At 48.0% G+C, this 20,181-nt stretch overlaps 1 protein-coding gene across 1 annotated transcript in view; it reads left to right on the top strand.

Moving 5' to 3' along the window:
- Nucleotides 1–20,181, top strand: part of LOC134943885 (uncharacterized) — a 125,988-nt gene that overhangs the window by 88,399 nt on the left and 17,408 nt on the right. The window contains exons 2-3 of the mRNA XM_063932457.1: nucleotides 13,924–13,989; nucleotides 14,069–14,278. Coding sequence (XP_063788527.1) covers nucleotides 13,924–13,989; nucleotides 14,069–14,278 — 276 coding nt within the window. The remainder of the gene's footprint in view (nucleotides 1–13,923; nucleotides 13,990–14,068; nucleotides 14,279–20,181) is intronic.

The raw sequence follows: 20,181 nt of genomic DNA, 5'->3' as shown, positions 1-20,181 counted from the left end.
GGCAGTGCACATATATGGGGAAGGGACAGAGGCAGAGATATGGGGAAGGGGCAGTGCACATATATGGGGAAGGGATAGAGGCAGAGATATGGGGAAGGGGCAGTGCACATATATGGGGAAGGGGCAGAGGCAGAGATATGGGGAAGGGGTAGTGCACATATAAGGAAAGGACAGAGGCAGAGATATGGGGAAGGGGTAGTGCACATATATGGGGAAGGGACAGAGGTAGAAATATGGGGAAGGGGCAGTGCACATATATGGGGAAGGGATAGATGCAGAGATATGGGGAAGGGGCAGTGCACATATATGGGGAAGGGGCAGAGGCAGAGATATGGGGAAGGGGTAGTGCACATATATGGGGAAGGGACAGAGGCAGAGATATGGGGAAGGGGCAGTGCACATACAGTATATGGGGAAGGGACAGAGGCAGAGATATGGGGAAGGGTCAGTGCACATATATGGGGAGGGGACAGAGGCAGAGATATGGGGAAGGGGCAGTGCACATATATGGGGAAGGGGCAGAGGCAGAGATATGGGGAAGGGGCAGTGCACATATATGGGGAAGGGATAGATACAGAGATATGGGGAAGGGGTAGTGCACATATATGGGGAAGGGACAGAGGCAGAGATATGGGGAAGTGGCAGTGCACATATATGGGGAAGGGACAGAGGCAGAGATATGGGGAAGGGGTAGTGCACATATATGGGGAAGGGACAGAGGCAGAGATACGGGGAAGGGGCAGTGCACATATATGGGGAAGGGACAGGGGCAGAGGTACGGGGAAGGGGCAGTGCACATATATGGGGAAGGGATAGAGGCAGAGATATGGGGAAGGGGCAGTGCACATATATGGGGAAGGACAGAGGTAGAGATATGGGGAAGGGTCAGTGTACATATATGGGGAAGGGACAGAGGCAGAGATATGGGGAAGGGTCAGTGCACATATATGGGGAAGGGACAGAGTCAGGAATGGTAAGGAGGACGGTGACACATACAGATGGGGAACCTCTGTGCTCCGTAGCAATGTCCCACTCACAATAGCAACTTCTGTGCATGTGCAGAGCTGCACGCTATGGGGGTCATTCCGACCCGTTCGCAAACTGCTGTTTGTCGCAGCGGTGCAAACAAGTCAGAACTGCGCATGCACGGCTGGCGCATTGTGCAGGAGCGTCGTTGCCCGGTGACGGCTGTCGCCAGGTAGCGACGCAAATAGCGAAGAAAGTAGTCGCAGCGGCGAACGCAAGAAGATTGACAGGAGGAAGGCAGAACCGGGCGGCAACTCACCGTTTTCGGGGAGTGGTGAGTCCAGCGCAGGCGTGGCCAGGCGTCCAGAGGACGGATGTCTGACGTCAGTTCCGGGACCTGCATCGCTGGATCGCTTGCACAGGGTAAGTAACTGTTACTCTGGTCTTTTACAGGAAACTTTTTCTGCATATCAGGGCTGCACAAGCGATCGCGGCACTGCTATGCAGATATACACTCCCCCATAGGCGGAGTCTAGATGATCGCACGTGCAGCAAAAAGTTGCAGCGTGCGATCAACTCGTAATGACCCCCTATGTCCGTGTAATGGCGGCGGGTGGGGGGGGGGCTGAGTGGAGGAGAGCAGGGGGAGGAGTGCAGGAGAGCAGGGGGCGGGCTGAAGGGAAGATTATCTGTTGTGACCCCTGTGAGTGGGATCTGCATGGGACAGAGATGAGGCCACCACTCCTAACTTCATCATAATGTAACAAGTGCCAGCGATCGCTGTGGTATCTGCTTGTGAGCTACAGAATGAGAGCAGGTCACCATCCTATACAGTGTGTGTAGTTCACAATCGGGGGCGGGCCCACAGTCATGGGGGCGGGGCCTTGGACAGACACTGTTAACCAGCCTGTCACTGACTCTACTGTGAGAGACATTGGGGGTCATTCCGAGTTGATCGTAGCTGTACTAAGTTTAGCACAGCTACGATCGTTAACTCAGACATGCGGGGGGGCCGGCATGTCAGTGCCGGCCCCCCCGCACAAATACAAAAGCATCGCACAGAGGCGATGCCTTTGTATTTGAGGAGTAACTCCCAGCCAGCGCAGCTTCTTCGGCGGCCGGGAGATAATTGTTGCTGCCGCTGGCCGCAGCAGCTGCGTGAGACGTCACGCAGTCAGCCTCCGCAGCCCGCCCTCCCCAGCGTTGGCCGGACCGCTCCCCCTAAACGGTGGCTTGACGCCGCCGTTCAGCCCACTCCCACCTAGTAACCTCCTCTGTCTCAGAGGCGATCGCTAGGTAACGAAAGCTGACATGCGCATGTGCACTTCGGCGCCGGCGCATGCGCAGTTCCAACAAACTGCAGCGAGCGATCTTGTCGGAATGACCCCCATTGAGCGTGCGGTTCTGCTCAGTCCAGCTGCCGACCCAACTCAGCGTGTAAATTACCAGCCCGGGGGCATTTTCCCCTCTGCCTTCTGGTCCAACATGTATCTGGCTGTGTCACTGTTTCTGCTCCTCAGTGCCCCACCTGACAGCTGAAGCCCAGCGGCAAATTACTCCATTGCCTCCAGGATTTCTGCCACTGTCCAGCAAGCATGGGACACTGGGCCTAATTCACACCTGATCACTGTGCTGCAAATTACACTGTCCTGCGATCAGACAGTCGCCGCCCTGAGGGAGTGAATATTTACCCTGTGCAAATGTGCGATCGCATGTGTACGCTGTGTGAAAATTCCTCTTAGAAGGGGACAGCTGCAAAACCATTCCCATCACACTCACCATCTAATGTTTTTCCAATTTGTGCAGTGTGAGCAGTGTGTGCTGTGTGTACAGTGTGTGCGCAGTGTGTGCAATGTGTGTGCAGTGTGAGCAGTGTGTGCTGTGTGTACAGTGTGCAGTGTGAGCAGTGTGTGCTGTGTGTACAGTGTGCGCAGTGTGTGCAGTGTGAGCAGTGTGTGCAGTGTGTACAGTGTGTACAGTGTGTGCGCAGTGTGTGCGCAGTGTGAGCAGTGTGTGCTGTGTGTACAGTGGCCCTCATTTCGAGTTGTTCGCTCGGTGTTTTTCATCGCATCGCAGTGAAATTCCGCTTAGTACGCATGCGCAATGTTCGCACTGCGACTGCGCCAAGTAACTTTACTATGAAGAAAGTATTTTTACTCACGGCTTTTTCGTCGCTCCGGCGATCGTAATGTGATTGACAGGAAATGGGTGTTACTGGGCGGAAACACGGCGTTTTATGGGCGTGTGACTGAAAACGCTACCGTTTCCGGAAAAAACGCAGGAGTGGCCGGAGAAACGGTGGGAGTGTCTGGGCGAACGCTGGGTGTGTTTGTGACGTCAATCAGGAACGACAAGCACTGAACTGATCGCACAGGCAGAGTAAGTCTGAAGCTACTCTAAAACTGCTACGAGGTTAGTGATCACAATATTGCGAATACATCGGTCGCACTTTTAAGAAGCTAAGATACACTCCCAGTAGGCGTAGGCTTAGCGTGTGTAACTCTGCTACATTCGCCTTGCGAGCGATCAACTCGGAATGAGGGCCAGTGTGCGCAGTGTGAGCAGTATGTGCTGTGTGTACAGTGTGCGCAGTGTGTGCATTGTGTGCAGTATGTGCAGTGTGTGCAGTATGTGCAGTGTGTACAGTGTGAGCAGTGTGTGCTGTGTGTACAGTGTGCACAGTGTGTGTGCAGTGTGTGCAGTGTGTGCAGTTTGTGCAGAATGTACAGTGTGTGCAGTGTGTGCTGTGTGTACAGTGTGAGCAGTGTGTGCTGTGTGTACAGTGTGCGCAGTGTGTGCGCAGTGTGTGCAGTATGTGCAGAATGTACAGTGTGTGCAGTGTGTGCTGTGTGTACAGTGTGCGCAGTGTGTGCAATGTGTGTGCAGTATGTGCAGTGTGTACAGTGAGTGCAGTGTGTGCAGTGTGTGCAGTGTGCAGTGTGTGCTGTGTGTACAGTATGTGCAGTGTGAGCAGTGTGCGCTGTGTGTGCAGTATGTGCAGTGTGTACAGTGTGTAAAGTGTGTGCTGTGTGTACAGTGTGCGCAGTGTGTGCGCAGTGTGTGCAGTGTGTGCAGTATGTGCAGTGTGTACAGTGAGTACAGTGTGTGCAGTGTGTGCAGTGTGAGCAGTGTGTGATGTGTGTACAGTGTGCGCAGTGTGTGCAGTGTGAGCAGTGTGTGCTGTGTGTACAGTGTGCGCAGTGTGTGCAGTGTGTGCAGTATGTGCAGTGTGTGCAGTGTGAGCAGTGTGAGCAGTGTGTACAGTGTGAGCAGTGTGTGCTGTATGTACAGTGTGCGCAGTGTGTGCGCAGTGTGTGCAGTGTGTGCAGTATGTGCAGTGTGTACAGTGTGTGCTGTGTGTACAGTGTGCGCAGTGTGTGCAATGTGTGTGCAGTGTGTGCAGTGTGTACAGTGAGTACAGTGTGTGCAGTGTGTGCAGTGTGCAGTGTGTGCAGTGTGTGCTGTGTGTACAGTATGTGCAGTGTGAGCAGTGTGCGCAGTGTGTGCGCAGTGTGTGCAGTATGTGCAGTGTGTACAGTGTGTGCATTGTGTGCTGTGTGTACAGTGTGCGCAGTGTGTGCGCAGTGTGTGCAGTGTGTGCAGTATGTGCAGTGTGTACAGTGAGTACAGTGTGTGCAGTGTGTGCAGTGTGCATTGTGTGTGCAGTGTGTGCAGTTTGTGCGTAGCCCAATACTTACTCCTCCAGTGAGAAGAAATCAGGCTGATGGGGGCCGGAGATGACGTCACACACCCTCCCTGCGTTTTTCCTGACACTCCCAGAGAACGGGCAGTTACCACCCACAAACATCCTCTACCTGTCAATCAGCTTGCGAACGCCCATGCAATCTAAATCTTCGCAACATCCTGTCGCTGTTTGGCGACGCGCCTGCACATTGTGATGCATACACATGTGCAGTAGTTTGATAATCACCCGCTGTGTGAATATACACAACAGCGATGAGGTGTGAATCGGGCCCTTTTATTGTGAGCTGTGAGGTGGTCAATGCTGACTGGAAATGACTGTTATTGAGGGTAATAATACTATGAACAAAAACACCCCCAAATTATGTCATTTTACCTGTTTTTACAATTTTTAAAAAAAAATACAGATCCAAACAAAAACCCGACAACCAATTAGAACTAGAGATGAGCGGGTTTTGATCTCAGAGATCCGAACCCTCCCGAACTTCACGCTCCGAGCCTGGATCCGAGTTCGGCTCGGGACTATTGGTAAATGGTGCGCTCCGTATCTGTCTCCTTATGTATGGGATTCCATGTACGCATCCTCTAGTGTCTGTCCCCTAGTGCCAGTGTCTCAGGGAGGTGGAGCTACTGACGCTGAGCTCCTCCTTCTTAGTGTAAGCAGAGTGTGCAGTAGAAGTGTGTGTGTGAGCTGAGAGACTTACAGCGTTCCTTCGTGTACCTCACCTCCAGAGCTAAGTCAGAGCCGGGTGGTGCATCGCTTCTCCTTCACAGCGGGAGTCAGACTGCATGGCCGTGCAGTCCTCCGTCCCTTAGCACCGGAGTCTTCCCCGCGGTCATATCGCAGCCACATCAGGACACTGATAAGTACCGCTACAATAGCTGTGTTACCCTGTATGTTATAATAGACCTAATTATCTATAATTGCTGCATACTCAAGTCACCTGTGTGTAATACAAATAAACCTACATTGCTATTAACTCATTAGAGTCTGGACTAATGTTTTTACATCAAGCACCGCAATACTCTGCCACCAGTTTATGGGCCCAGCTATACGGGCTTATAGATTAACCCCTACATGTTTTGAGTAATATCAGAACAAAAAGTACACACAGATAAAGTTTAAAAGTGACATTTTATACAAGTGCAGAGAAGATGTATAACACAGGGCACAATATGAACATTGCTAAGCTGAAAGGTTCAGAGAACTATGTCACATGGAAATTTGCCGTGGAGATGCTGCTTAAGCAGGAAAAGTTGTGGAAGGTCACAATAGATCCAGGAGCAGGTCCAAACCCAGATGATGTAGACAGAGACATCAGGACGATAGATTTAGCTGTGGAGCAGCATGTCTATTCAATAGTCAGTGGGAAAGTGTCAGCTAAGGACATGTGGACAGCCCTGCAAAATGCGTATGAAGACAAAGGTCTAATGAGAAGGATAAGTTTGAGACGCATGCTGTATGGAATGAAACTGAGTGCCTGCAAGGACATGAATGATTACATTGATAAGTTATTGTCGCTAGCTCAGCAGTTGGCATCTGTGGGGGCACAGGTGGATGAGGAGGAAGTGGCAATGGCCATGTTGCAGAATCTGACACCAGAGTTTGACTTTTTGGTGGTTTCTTAAGAATCAAATGATACTAAGCTGACAACAGAGACTGTAAGGGCCAAACTATTACAGTTCCAAGAATGTATTCCTGTTGAAACCATAACTGAGGATTCTGCCTTTATCACAAAGGGCACAATGTCTACAAAACACAAGTACAAATGTTTTATATGTCACAAGATAGGACATAAAGCTTCAGATTGCAAGATGAGAGATTCCAGTGGTGCACAGAAGCAGCGTGACAAGCCAAACGAGTCAGCACTGAATGTATCAGACAGTCACTGGAAGGATTACTGGTACATGGACTTGGGGAACACTAGGCATGTCAGATGCAATAAGCATTGGTTTAATTCTTTAACACTGTGTGTACCCACTACAGTTGCAGGGATTGGAAATAAAGTCCTTACTGCATCACAAGCTGGGACAATCACAGTGGGGTATATTTACTAAGACTCATATTTGTGTCGATTTGGTGGGTGTTTCATCTCGAATTGTATCGGTCGTGTTTTTTTGCGACTTTTTGATTAAATTACATTTAATTACATAGAATTTACTAAGCTGCCGAGTTGTCGTCTTTCGTATTTTCCGATGTCTATGTGATTAATATTTTACACATGGTTTTTACGGACGATTTGTTTGTTTTCGGACGTAATTTTCATTTTTTTGTTACGGATTCATACTTACCATTCGTGGCAGTGTTTTTTTTACTTTCGCGGCCGTATTTTTCTCTACTTTCATATTTGTCACTCGACCGTGATTGGTTGGGTTTGTGATGGAGGAGTGTCTGTGCTGCTTAGTATAAATACGCCCCAAACTGGACGGACCTTGTGGGTTTAGCTAGTGGAGAGGTGAGAGGTAGTGGTGTGTCTTGTTGGAGAGTAGGAAAGTGGTTGTGGTGAGTTTAATTGATTGCTGAATGCTGTATTGTGTTTGTAAGTCGTCTAGTGATTATTGTTGTGTGGTTTTTTATAAGTTTGTCTACTTTTTTGTGGTTGTACTTTTTTTCAGTCTATTGTCCGTGTGTGTGTGTGTTTGCTGTGTGGAGTGGAGTGTTAGTGGAGGAGTGTGTTTTGTGTTTTTTTCTTAGCGTTAATTGTTGTTTGTGTCTAATATGTCACAGTCAGAGGTCAGTGTGGTGGAGGAGGTGAGTGAGGTGGAGGTGTTGAGTGAGGCGGAGGGGGAGAGTGAGGTTGATGAGGAGGGTGAGGTTGCTGCTGCGGCCTCTAGTGAGAGTGACAGTGATTGTGGTGTTGCTCCGCAGCCATGCACCACTATGAAGATGGGGCGCAACGTTAAATTTAGTTACGCTGAAAATGTTGCGTTGGTGGGTGAGCTGATGCAACATCATTGCTTGCTCTTTGGCGGTGAGTCCTCCAAGGTCACATCTCGCAGAAAGAGTGTTCTTTGGGGGAAAGTTGTTGCCACTGTGAACAGAGAGGGTGTTGTGAGAAGGACCGAGGACACGTGTCGTAAACGCTTTTACGACATAAAGCACCTTGTCAAGGCAAAGATGGTCAAGGAGGCAAAGTCTGCCCACCAAACCGGGGGCGGCCATCCATTTATAGCAACATATGCTGAGTGGGAAGAGCCCGTGCGGACCTTAATTCCTGCCGAAGTGGTTGGTGCCACTTATGTGCGTGATTCAGATCGGCCCAGGCAGGATGCAGGGACGTGCGGTGAGCTTGAACGTAAATATGACAGGAAAGGCTCTGCCTCACCTGCCTCACCCCACCGCACGTCACTGGCAGGATGGTGAGTTATGTTAAATATTTTAATTTTTTTTTTTTTTAATGTTTTCATTTATAATCATTAAAGTACTGTTTTGTTGAACATTTTGCATATGCTAGTTTAGTGTGTATTAGTTTGTGCTATTGAGCCTATCAGTATTGTGTGTGTAAATGTTCCAGTATGTTTGGAATGTCTGCTGCTAATTAGGTTCTTAGCTTGTTTGTTTGGCTTGTGAAATGTCCCTTATTATGCTATGTTTGGAGTGGTTCATGGGGACAAACACTATTTCTCTTTGAATGTTTAAGTAAGATGGTTTTTGCTTTTTGTGTTAAGGACACATGATCGCATGATGTTTTTTTTGTGTTTTTTTATGTGATTTGTCTAGGTTTTTGTGCAAAATATCCAGGTGATGTACAATGCCAATGTATGTACTATGTGCTTGGCATGTGTTTTTTTTTTTTTAACTAAGAGGTTATTCTTGGTGGTGGTTGGATATTTCAATAATAGTTTTAGTGTTCCTAAATACATATTTGGATAATGAATGTAGCATTTGGTATGTAGTCTGTTATTGTAGTATAATTGTATGTGTTCAAAATTGTGATTGTATCAATCATCTGTGTGGCATTGTAAGCTACGCACGTGTGTCCATGTGTGTTGCATTGTTTTTTCAACATTTTGCAGAAGTGGCATTACACAATATAGACCTAATGTATTATCGGTGTTGTTTTTGTGTTAGGTATGTGTTTGCAGGGGTGTAGCTAGGCACCATGGTTCCCGGAGCAAGGATATGAATTGGTGCCCCCCCCCTCCCCTGTACTGAATTGGGGGCATAGCCAACATGTGGGTGCATGATACATTTGAAAAGAAACAATATTTAAAAATCCTAAATTGGTGACAGGGCCGGTTCTAGACCTTGTAGAGCTCAGAGCGAAAGTCTCCTATGGGTGTCCCCCATGTTTAAAATAGGGTCAGTGCGTGCTGAAGGCTTGCAACAACAATACACGGGCATGGCAATTAGAGATGAGCGCCTGAAATTTTTCGGGTTTTGTGTTTTGGTTTTGGGTTCGGTTCCGCGGCCGTGTTTTGGGTTCGAACGCGTTTTGGCAAAACCTCACCGAATTATTTTTGTCGGATTCGGGTGTGTTTTGGATTCGGGTGTTTTTTTCCAAAAACACTAAAAAACAGCTTAAATCATAGAATTTGGGGGTCATTTTGATCCCAAAGTATTATTAACCTCAAAAACCATAATTTACACTCATTTTCAGTCTATTCTGAATACCTCACACCTCACAATATTATTTTTAGTCCTAAAATTTGCACCGAGGTCGCTGTGTGAGTAAGATAAGCGACCCTAGTGGCCGACACAAACACCGGGCCCATCTAGGAGTGGCACTGCAGTGTCACGCAGGATGTCCCTTCCAAAAAACCCTCCCCAAACAGCACATGACGCAAAGAAAAAAAGAGGCGCAATGAGGTAGCTGTGTGAGTAAGATTAGCGACCCTAGTGGCCGACACAAACACCGGGCCCATCTAGGAGTGGCACTGCAGTGTCACGCAGGATGGCCCTTCCAAAAAACCCTCCCCAAACAGCACATGACGCAAAGAAAAAAAGAGGCGCAATGAGGTAGCTGACTGTGTGAGTAAGATTAGCGACCCTAGTGGCCGACACAAACACCGGGCCCATCTAGGAGTGGCACTGCAGTATGTATGTATAAAGAAAGAAAAAAAAACCACGGTTAGGTGGTATATACAATTATGGACGGGCTGCCGAGTGCCGACACAGAGGTAGCCACAGCCGTGAACTACCGCACTGTACTGTGTCTGCTGCTAATATATAGACTGGTTGATAAAGAGATAGTATACTCGTAACTAGTATGTATGTATAAAGAAAGAAAAAAAAACCACGGTTAGGTCACTGGTATATACAATTATGGACGGGCTGCCGAGTGCCGACACAGAGGTAGCCACAGCCGTGAACTACCGCACTGTACACTGGTTGATAAAGAGATAGTAGTATACTCGTAACAACTAGTATGACGACGGTATAAAGAATGAAAAAAAAAACCACGGTTAGGTGGTATATAATACAATTATGGTTGGACGGACTGCCTGCCGAGTGCCGACACAGAGGTAGCCACAGCCGTGAACTACCGCACTGTACACTGGTTGATAAAGAGATAGTAGTATACTCGTAACAACTAGTATGACGACGGTATAAAGAACGAAAAAAAAACCACGGTTAGGTGGTATATATTATAATACAATTATGGATGGACGGACTGCCTGCCGAGTTCCGACACAGAGGTAGCCACAGCCGTGAACTACCGCACTGTACACTGGTTGATAAAGAGATAGTAGTATACTCGTAACAACTAGTATGACTGACTATGACGGTATAAAGAATGAAAAAAAAACCACAGTTAGGTGGTATATATTATAATAATACAATTATGGATGGACGGACTGCCTGCCGAGTTCCGACACAGAGGTAGCCACAGCCGTGAACTACCGCACTGTACACTGGTTGATAAAGAGATAGTAGTATACTCGTAACAACTAGTATGACTGACTATGACGGTATAAAGAATGAAAAAAAAACCACGGTTAGGTGGTATATATTATAATACAATTATGGATGGACGGACTGCCTGACGACTGCCGACACAGAGGTAGCCACAGCCGTGAACTACCGCACTGTACACTGGTTGATAAAGAGATAGTAGTATACTCGTAACAACTAGTATGACACTATGACGGTATAAAGAATGAAAAAAAAACCACGGTTAGGTGGTATATATTATAATACAATTATGGATGGACGGACTGCCTGCCGACTGCCGACACAGAGGTAGCCACAGCCGTGAACTACCGCACTGTACACTGGTTGATAAAGAGATAGTAGTATACTCGTAACAACTAGTATGACTGACTATGACGGTATAAAGAATGAAAAAAAAAACACGGTTAGGTGGTATATATTATAATAATACAATTATGGATGGACGGACTGCCTGCCGAGTTCCGACACAGAGGTAGCCACAGCCGTGAACTACCGCACTGTACACTGGTTGATAAAGAGATAGTAGTATACTCGTAACAACTAGTATGACTATGACGACGGTATAAAGAAAGAAAAAAAAATACCACGGTTAGGTGGTATATAATTATACAATTATGGATGGACGGACTGCCTGCCGAGTGCCGACTGCCGACACAGAGGTAGCCACAGCCGTGAACTACCGCACTGTACTGTGTCTGCTGCTAATATAGACTGGTTGATAAAGAGATAGTATACAACAATATGCTACTATACTGGTGGTCAGGCACTGGTCACCACTAGTCACACTGGCAGTGGCACTCCTGCAGCAAAAGTGTGCACTGTTTAATTTTAAATTAATATAATATTATGTACTCCTGGCTCCTGCTATAACAACCTGCAGTGCTCCCCAGTCTCCCCCACAATTATTATAAGCTTTTATACATTGATGTGCAGCACACTGGGCTGAGCTGAGTGCACACAGACTGAGTCACACTGTGTGACTGCTGTGTATCGTTTTTTTCAGGCAGAGAACGGATATAGCAGAGAACGGATATATTAAATAAAAGTTAACTTAACAACAACTGCACTGGTCACTGTGGTAAACTCTGTCTGCACAATCTCTCTCTCTCTCTCTCTCTTCTAATCTATTCTAATGGAGAGGACGCCAGCCACGTCCTCTCCCTATCAATCTCAATGCACGTGTGAAAATGGCGGCGACGCGCGGCTCCTTATATAGAATCCGAGTCTCGCGAGAATCCGACAGCGTCATGATGACGTTCGGGCGCGCTCGGGTTAACCGAGCAAGGCGGGAAGATCCGAGTCGCTCGGACCCGTGAAAAAAAAAGTGAAGTTCGTGCGGGTTCGGATTCAAAGAAACCGAACCCGCTCATCTCTAATGGCAATACGGACGGTGTAATGGTTAGCACTACTACCTCACAGCACTGAGGTCATGGGTTCGATTCCTAACTGTGTGGAGTTTGTATATTCTCCCATGCGTGGGTTTCCCCAGGGTACTCTGGTTTCCTCCCACAATACAAAAATATACTGGTAGGTTAATTGGTTCCCAACAAAAATTAACCCTGTTTTGTGTGTGTGTGTGTGTGTGTGTGTGTGTGTGTGTGTGTGTGTGTGTGTGTGTCTGTGTTTGTGTGGTAAGGAATATAGATTGGAGCAGGGACAGATGTGAATATTCTCCGTAAAGCGATGCGGAATACTGTATGTGTGCGTTATATAAATAACTGGTAATAAATAATGGCTTCATTGGGAAGGTGCGTGGCCACAGAATAGTACCAATTCACATTACACAGCACAGTAGTATCCGTTACTCACATTACACCGCACAGTAGTATACGGTATTCACATTACACCGCACAGTAGTATACAGTGGCCCTCATTTCGAGTTGATCGGTCGCAAGGCGAATTTAGCAGAGTTACACACGCTAAGCCTACGCCTACTGGGAGTGTATCTTAGCTTCTTAAAATTGCGACCGATGTTTTCGCATTATTGCGATCACAAACTACTTAGCAGTTTTAGAGTAGCTTCAACCTTACTCTGCCTGTGCGATCAGTTCAGTGCTTGTCGTTCCTGGTTTGACGTCACAAACACACCCAGCGTTCGCCCAGACACTCCCCCGTTTCTCCGGCCAATCCTGCGTTTTTTCCGGAAACGGTAGCGTTTTCATCCACACGCCCATAAAACGCCGTGTTTCCGCCCAGTAACACCCATTTCCTGTCAATCACACTACGATCGCCGGAGCGATGAAAAAGCCGTGAGTAAAAATACTATCTACATAGCAAAGATACTTGGCGCAGTCGCAGTGCGAAAATTGCGCATGCGCACTAAGCGGAATTTCACTGCGATGCGATGAAAAATACTGAGCGAACAACTCGGAATGAGGGCCTGTATTCACATTACACCGCACAGTAGTATACGGTATTCACATTACACCGCACAGTAGTATCCGTTACTCACATTACACCGCACAGTAGTATACGGTATTCACATTACACCGCACAGTAGTATACGGTATTCACATTACACCGCACAGTAGTATATGGTATTCACATTACACCGCACAGTAGTATCCGTTACTCACATTACACCGCACAGTAGTATGCGATATTCACATTACACCGCACAGTAGTATCCGTTACTCACATTACACCGCACAGTAGTATACGGTATTCACATTACACCGCACAGTAGTATACGGTATTCACATTACACCGCACAGTAGTATACGGTATTCACATTACACCGCACAGTAGTATCCGTTACTCACATTACACCGCACAGTAGTATACGGTATTCACATTACACCACACAGTACCCCTTATACACGTTATGCCACGCAGTAGAGCCCCTTATACACGATACACCGCACAATAGAGCTCCTTATACATGTTACACTATGGATGAGCCCCTTATACCCATTAGACCATGGAAGAGCCGCTATGGAAGTAGCAGTATTTAACTATTTACTTGGAATAAATTAAAAACACTATAAATGTCCCGCCTGACCTCACAACCCCCCAATTCCGTAATGAAAATAAAGTCCCAAATGTGACCCCCCCCCACAGACCTGATAACCCCCCTTTTCTCTGAATTATAAAATGCCCCACAACTGACCCCCCCAGATCAGATAATCTTCCAATGCCTCAATGAAAATAATATCCTAGAACTGCCATCCGAGACCTGATAATCCCACTATGCTTCAAGCGCGCCCTCTAATGTTTTTTCAGCGCCCGGAGCTCGCGCTACACTGGAGCTACCCGCGCTACACCCTGTGTGTTTGTCATTCATAATAGAGAAATGGTGACTGTTATGTTATTTGCAAATACATTTGTGTGTACAAACCTCAAACTTCATTTTGTTACAGTGGCAACAAAAAGAACACGCCACACTACTACCCCAAATGTCGCACACAGGGCTGCTGGTGCTGCAGGTAAAGTATTTTTGAAATTATACTTAAGGTGGCTGGAAATTATTTGTACAAAATAATAAAGTTCACTTGTTTCAAATAGGTTCATCCCGGCATCACCCGACTGCGCAAATGCGCACGAGCCATGGATCCGCCACGCGGAAACACGTGGCACATAAAAGACACCGTCCCGATCTGCCGACACCACAATCTGCATCTCCGCCAATGCGACGCATATCTACGGTCTCAAGGCCACCGGCTGATTTGTTGGCGCCTTCCCCAACACGTGAACCACAGTCCAATCAACTTCCAGGTGAGTCCAAACAAATTAACATTGCAACACATAACACACTGAACATTACACATAATTAGCTAATAAGCAAACACACACAGTAAGCCTATTTCTCTGACGTCCTAGTGGATGCTGGGACTCCGTCAGGACCATGGGGAATAGCAGCTCCGCAGGAGACAGGGCACAAAAGTAAAAGCTTTAGGATCAGGTGGTGTGCACTGGCTCCTCCCCCTATGACCCTCCTCCAAGCCTCAGTTAGATTTTTGTGCCCGGCCGAGAAGGGTGCAATCTAGGTGGCTCTCCTAAAGAGCTGCTTAGAGTAAAAGTTTTGTTAGGATTTTTATTTTCAGTGAGTCCTGCTGGCAACAGGCTCACTGCTACGAGGGACTTAGGGGAGAGAAGTGAACTCACCTGCGTGCAGGATGGATTGGCTTCTTAGGCTACTGGACACCATTAGCTCCAGAGGGAGTCGGAACACAGGTCTCACCCTGGGGTTCGTCCCGGAGCCGCGCCGCCGACCCCCTTGCAGATGCCGAAAAGTGAAGAGGTCCAGAAACCGGCGGCAGAAGACTCTTCAGTCTTCATAAGGTAGCGCACAGCACTGCAGCTGTGCGCCATTGTTGTCACACACTTCATAGCAGCGGTCACTGAGGGTGCAGGGCGCTGGGGGGGGGCGCCCTGGGCAGCAATGATAGTACCTTATTCTGGCTAAAAATACATCACATATAGCCCCTGGGGGCTATATGGATGTATTTAACCCCTGCCAGGTCTCAGAAAAACGGGAGAAGAAGCCCGCCGAAAAGGGGGCGGGGCCTATTCTCCTCAGCACACAGCGCCATTTTCCCTCACAGAAAGGCTGGTGGGAAGGCTCCCAGGCTCTCCCCTGCACTGCACTACAGAAACAGGGTTAAAACAGAGAGGGGGGGCACTTATTTGGCGATATGAATATATATATTAAAATGCTATAAGGGAAAAACACTTATATAAAGGTTGTCCCTGTATAATTATAGCGTTTTTGGTGTGTGCTGGCAAACTCTCCCTCTGTCTCCCCAAAGGGCTAGTGGGGTCCTGTCCTCTATCAGAGCATTCCCTGTGTGTGTGCTGTGTGTCGGTACGTGTGTGTCGACATGTATGAGGACGATGTTGGTGAGGAGGCGGAGCAATTGCCTGAAATGGTGATGTCACTCTCTAGGGAGTCGACACCGGAATGGATGGCTTATTTAAGGAATTACGGGATAATGTCAACACGCTGCAAGGTCGGTTGACGACATGAGACGGCCGGCAAACAAATTAGTACCTGTCCAGGCGTCTCAAACACCGTCAGGGGCTTTAAAACGCTCATTTACCTCAGTCGGTCGACACAGACACAGACACGGACACTGACTCCAGTGTCGACGGTGAAGAAACAAACGTATTTTCCTTTAGGGCCACACGTTACATGTTAAGGGCAATGAAGGAGGTGTTACATATTTCTGATACTACAAGTACCACAAAGAAGGGTATTATGTGGGGTGTGAAGAAACTACCTGTAGTTTTTCCTGAATCAGATAAATTAAATGAAGTGTGTGATGATGCGTGGGTTTCCCCCGATAGAAAATTATTGGCGGTATACCCTTTCCCGCCAGAAGTTAGGGCGCGTTGGGAAACACCCTTTAGGGTGGATAAGGCGCTCACACGCTTATCAAAACAAGTGGCGGTACCGTCTCCAGATAGGGCCGCCCTCAAGGAGCCAGCTGATAGGAGGCTTGAAAATATCCTAAAAAGTATATACACACATACTGGTGTTATACTGCGACCAGCGATCGCCTCAGCCTGGATGTGCAGCGCTGGGGTGGTTTGGTCGGATTCCCTGACTGAAAATATTGATACCCTTGACAGGGACAGTATTTTATTGACTATAGAGCATTTAAAGGATGCATTTCTATATATGCGAGATGCACAGAGGGATATTTGCACTCTGGCATCAAGAGTAAGTGCGATGTCCATATCTGCCAGAAGTAGTTTATCGACACGACAGTGGTCAGGTGATGCAGATTCCAAACGGCACATGGAAGTATTGCCGTATAAAGGGGAGGAGTTATTTGGGGTCGGTCCATCGGACCTGGTGGCCACGGCAACAGCTGGAAAATCCACCTTTTTTACCCCAAGTCACATCTCAGCAGAAAAAGACACCGTCTTTTCAGCCTCAGTCCTTTCGTCCCCATAAGGGCAAGCGGGCAAAAGGCCAGTCACATATGCCCAGGGATAGAGGAAAGGGAAGAAGACTGCAGCAGGCAGCCCATTCCCAGGAACAGAAGCCCTCCACCGCTTCTGCCAAGTCCTCAGCATGACGCTGGGGCCGTACAGGACCCCTGGATCCTACAAGTTGTATCCCAGGGGTACAGATTGGAAATTCGAGACGTCTCCCTCTCGCAGGTTCCTGAAGTCTGCTTTACCAACGTCTCCCTCCGACAGGGAGGCAGTTTTGGAAACAATTCACAAGCTGTATTCCCAGCAGGTGATAATCAAAGTACCCCTCCTACAACAAGGAAAGGGGTATTATTCCACACTATATTGTGGTACTGAAGCCAGACGGCTCGGTGAGACCTATTCTAAATCGGAAATCTTTGAACACTTACATACAAAGGTTCAAATCAAGATGGAGTCACTCAGAGCAGTGATAGCGAACCAGGAAGAAGGGGACTATATGGTGTCCCTGGACATCAAGGATGCTTACCTCCATGTCCCAAATTGCCCTTCTCACCAAGGGTACCTCAGGTTCGTGGTACGGAACTGTCACTATCAGTTTCAGACGCTGCCGTTTGGATTGTCCATGGCACCCCGGGTCTTTACCAAAGTAATGGCCGAAATGATGATTCTTCTTCAAAGAAAAGGCGTCTTAATTATCCCTTACTTGGACGATCTCCTGATAAGGGCAAGGTCCAGAGAACAGTTGGAAGTCGGAATAGCACTATCTCAAGTAGTTCTACGACAGCACGGGTGGATTCTAAATATTCCAAAATCGCAGCCGTTTCCGACGACACGTCTGCTGTTCCTAGGGATGATTCTGGACACAGTCCAGAAAAAGGTGTTTCTCCCGGAGGAGAAAGCCAGGGAGTTATCCGAGCTAGTCAGAAACCTCCTAAAACCAGGAAAAGTGTCAGTGCATCATTGCACAAGAGTCCTGGGAAAAATGGTGGCTTATTACGAAGCGATTCCATTCGGCAGATTCCACGCAAGAACTTTTCAGTGGGATCTGCTGGACAAATGGTCCGGATCGCATCTTCAGATGCATCAGCGGATAACCCTATCTCCAAGGACAAGGGTGTCTCTCCTGTGGTGGTTACAGAGTGCTCATCTTCTAGAGGGCCGCAGATTCGGCATTCAGGATTGGATGCTGGTGACCACGGAGGCCAGCCTGAGAGGCTGGGGAGCAGTCACACAGGGAAAAAATTTCCAGGGAGTGTGATCAAGTCTGGAGACTTTTCTCCACATAAATATACTGGAGCTAAGGGCAATTTACAATGCTCTAAGCTTAGCAAGACCTCTGCTTCAAGGTCAGCCGGTATTGATCCAGTGGGACAACATCACGGCAGTCGCCCACGTAAACAGACAGGGCGGCACAAGAAGCAGGAGGGCAATGGCAGAAACTGCAAGGATTTTTCGCTGGGCGGAAAATCATGTGATAGCACTGTCAGCAGTGTTCATTCCGGGAGTGGACAACTGGGAAGCAGACTTCCTCAGCAGGCACGACCTCCACCCGGGAGAGTGGGGACTTCATCGGGAAGTCTTCCACATGATTGTGAACCGTTGGGAAAGACCAAAGGTGGACATGATGGCGTCCCGCCTGAACAAAAAACTGGACAAGTATTGTGCCAGGTCAAGAGACCCTCAGGCAATAGCTGTGGACGTTCTGGTAACACCGTGGGTGTACCAGTCGGTGTATGTGTTCCCTCCTCTGCTTCTCATACCCAATGTATTGAGAATTATAAGACGTAGAGGAGTAAGAACTATACTCGTGGCTCCGGATTGGCCAAGAAGGACTTGGTACCCGGAACTTCAAGAGATGCTCACAGAGGACTCATGGCCTCTGCCGCTAAGAAGGGACTTGTTTCAGCAAGTACCATGTCTGTTCCAAGACTTACCGCGGCTGCGTTTGACGGCATGGCGGTTGAACGCCGGATCCTAAGGGAAAAAGGCATTCCGGAAGAGGTCATTCCTACCCTGGTCAAAGCCAGGAAGGAGGTGACCGCACAACATTATCACCACATGTGGCGAAAATATGTTGCGTGGTGTGAGGCCAGGAAGGCCCCACGAAGAAATTTCAACTCGGTCGATTCCTGCATTTCCTGTAAACAGGAGTGTCTATGGGCCTCAAATTGGGGTCCATTAAGGTTCAAATTTCGGCCCTGTCGATTTTCTTCCAGAAAGAATTGGCTTCAGTTCCTGAAGTCCAGAAGTTTGTCAAGGGAGTACTGCATATACAACCCCCTTTTGTGCCTCCAGTGGCACTGTGGGATCTCAACGTAGTTCTGGGATTCCTCAAATCACATTGGTTTAAACCGCTCAAATCTGTGGATTTGAAATATCTCACATGGAAAGTGACCATGCTGTGGCCCTGGCCTCGGCCAGGCGAGTGTCAGAATTGGCGGCGTTTGTCTCACAAAAGCCCATATCTGATTGTCCATTCGGACAGGGCAGAGCTGCGGACTCGTCCCCAGTTTCTCCCTAAGGTGGTGTCAGTGTTTCACCTGAACCAGCTTATTGTGGTACCTGCGGCTACTAGGGACTTGGAGGACTCCAAGTTGCTAGATGTTGTCAGGGCCCTGAAAATATAGGTTTCCAGGACGGCTGGAGTCAGGAAAACTGACTTGCTGTTATCCTGTATGCACCCAACAAACTGGGTGTTTTTGCTTCTAAGCAGACGATTGCTAGTTGGATGTGTAGTACAATTTAGCTTGCACATTCTGTGGCAGGCCTGCCACAGCCAAAATATGTAAATGCCCATTCCACAAGGAAGGTGGGCTCATCTTGGGCGGCTGCCCGAGGGGTCTCGGCTTTATAACTTTGCCAAGCTGATACTTGGTCAGGGGCACACCCTGACTGAGGAGGACCTGGAGTTCTCTCATTCGGTGCTGCAGAGTCATCCGCACTCTCCCGCCCGTTTGGGAGCTTTGGTATAATCCCCATGGTCCTGACGGAGTCCCCAGCATCCACTTAGGACGTCAGAGAAAATAAGAATTTACTTACCGATAATTCTATTTCTCGTAGTCCGTAGTGGATGCTGGGCGCCCATCCCAAGTGCGGATTGTCTGCAATACTTGTACATAGTTATTGTTACAAAAATCGGGTTATTATTGTTGTGAGCCATCTTTTCAGAGGCTCCGCTGTTATCATGCTGTTAACTGGGTTCAGATCACAGGTTGTACAGTGTGATTGGTGTGGCTGGTATGAGTCTTACCCGGGATTCAAAATCCTTCCTTATTGTGTACGCTCGTCCGGGCACAGTATCCTAACTGAGGCTTGGAGGAGGGTCATAGGGGGAGGAGCCAGTGCACACCACCTGATCCTAAAGCTTTTACTTTTGTGCCCTGTCTCCTGCGGAGCCGCTATTCCCCATGGTCCTGACGGAGTCCCCAGCATCCACTACGGACTACGAGAAATAGAATTATCGGTAAGTAAATTCTTATTTTCTCTAACGTCCTAGTGGATGCTGGGGACTCCGTAAGGACCATGGGGAATAGCGGCTCCGCAGGAGACTGGGCACAGCTAAGAAAGAATTAGGACTACCTGGTGTGCACTGGCTCCTCCCACTATGACCCTCCTCCAGACTTCAGTTAGAATCCTGTGCCCGGCCGAGCTGGATGCACACTAGGGGCTCTCCTGAGCTCCTAGAAAGAAAGTATATGTTAGGTTTTTTATTTTACAGTGAGATCTGCTGGCAA

Source organism: Pseudophryne corroboree, chromosome 7 (assembly GCF_028390025.1).
Source record: "Pseudophryne corroboree isolate aPseCor3 chromosome 7, aPseCor3.hap2, whole genome shotgun sequence".
In the NCBI taxonomy this organism is placed as follows: domain Eukaryota; kingdom Metazoa; phylum Chordata; class Amphibia; order Anura; family Myobatrachidae; genus Pseudophryne; species Pseudophryne corroboree.
The sequence above is the reverse complement of the archived record's forward strand: the minus strand, read 5'-3'. Positions and strand labels throughout refer to the sequence as shown.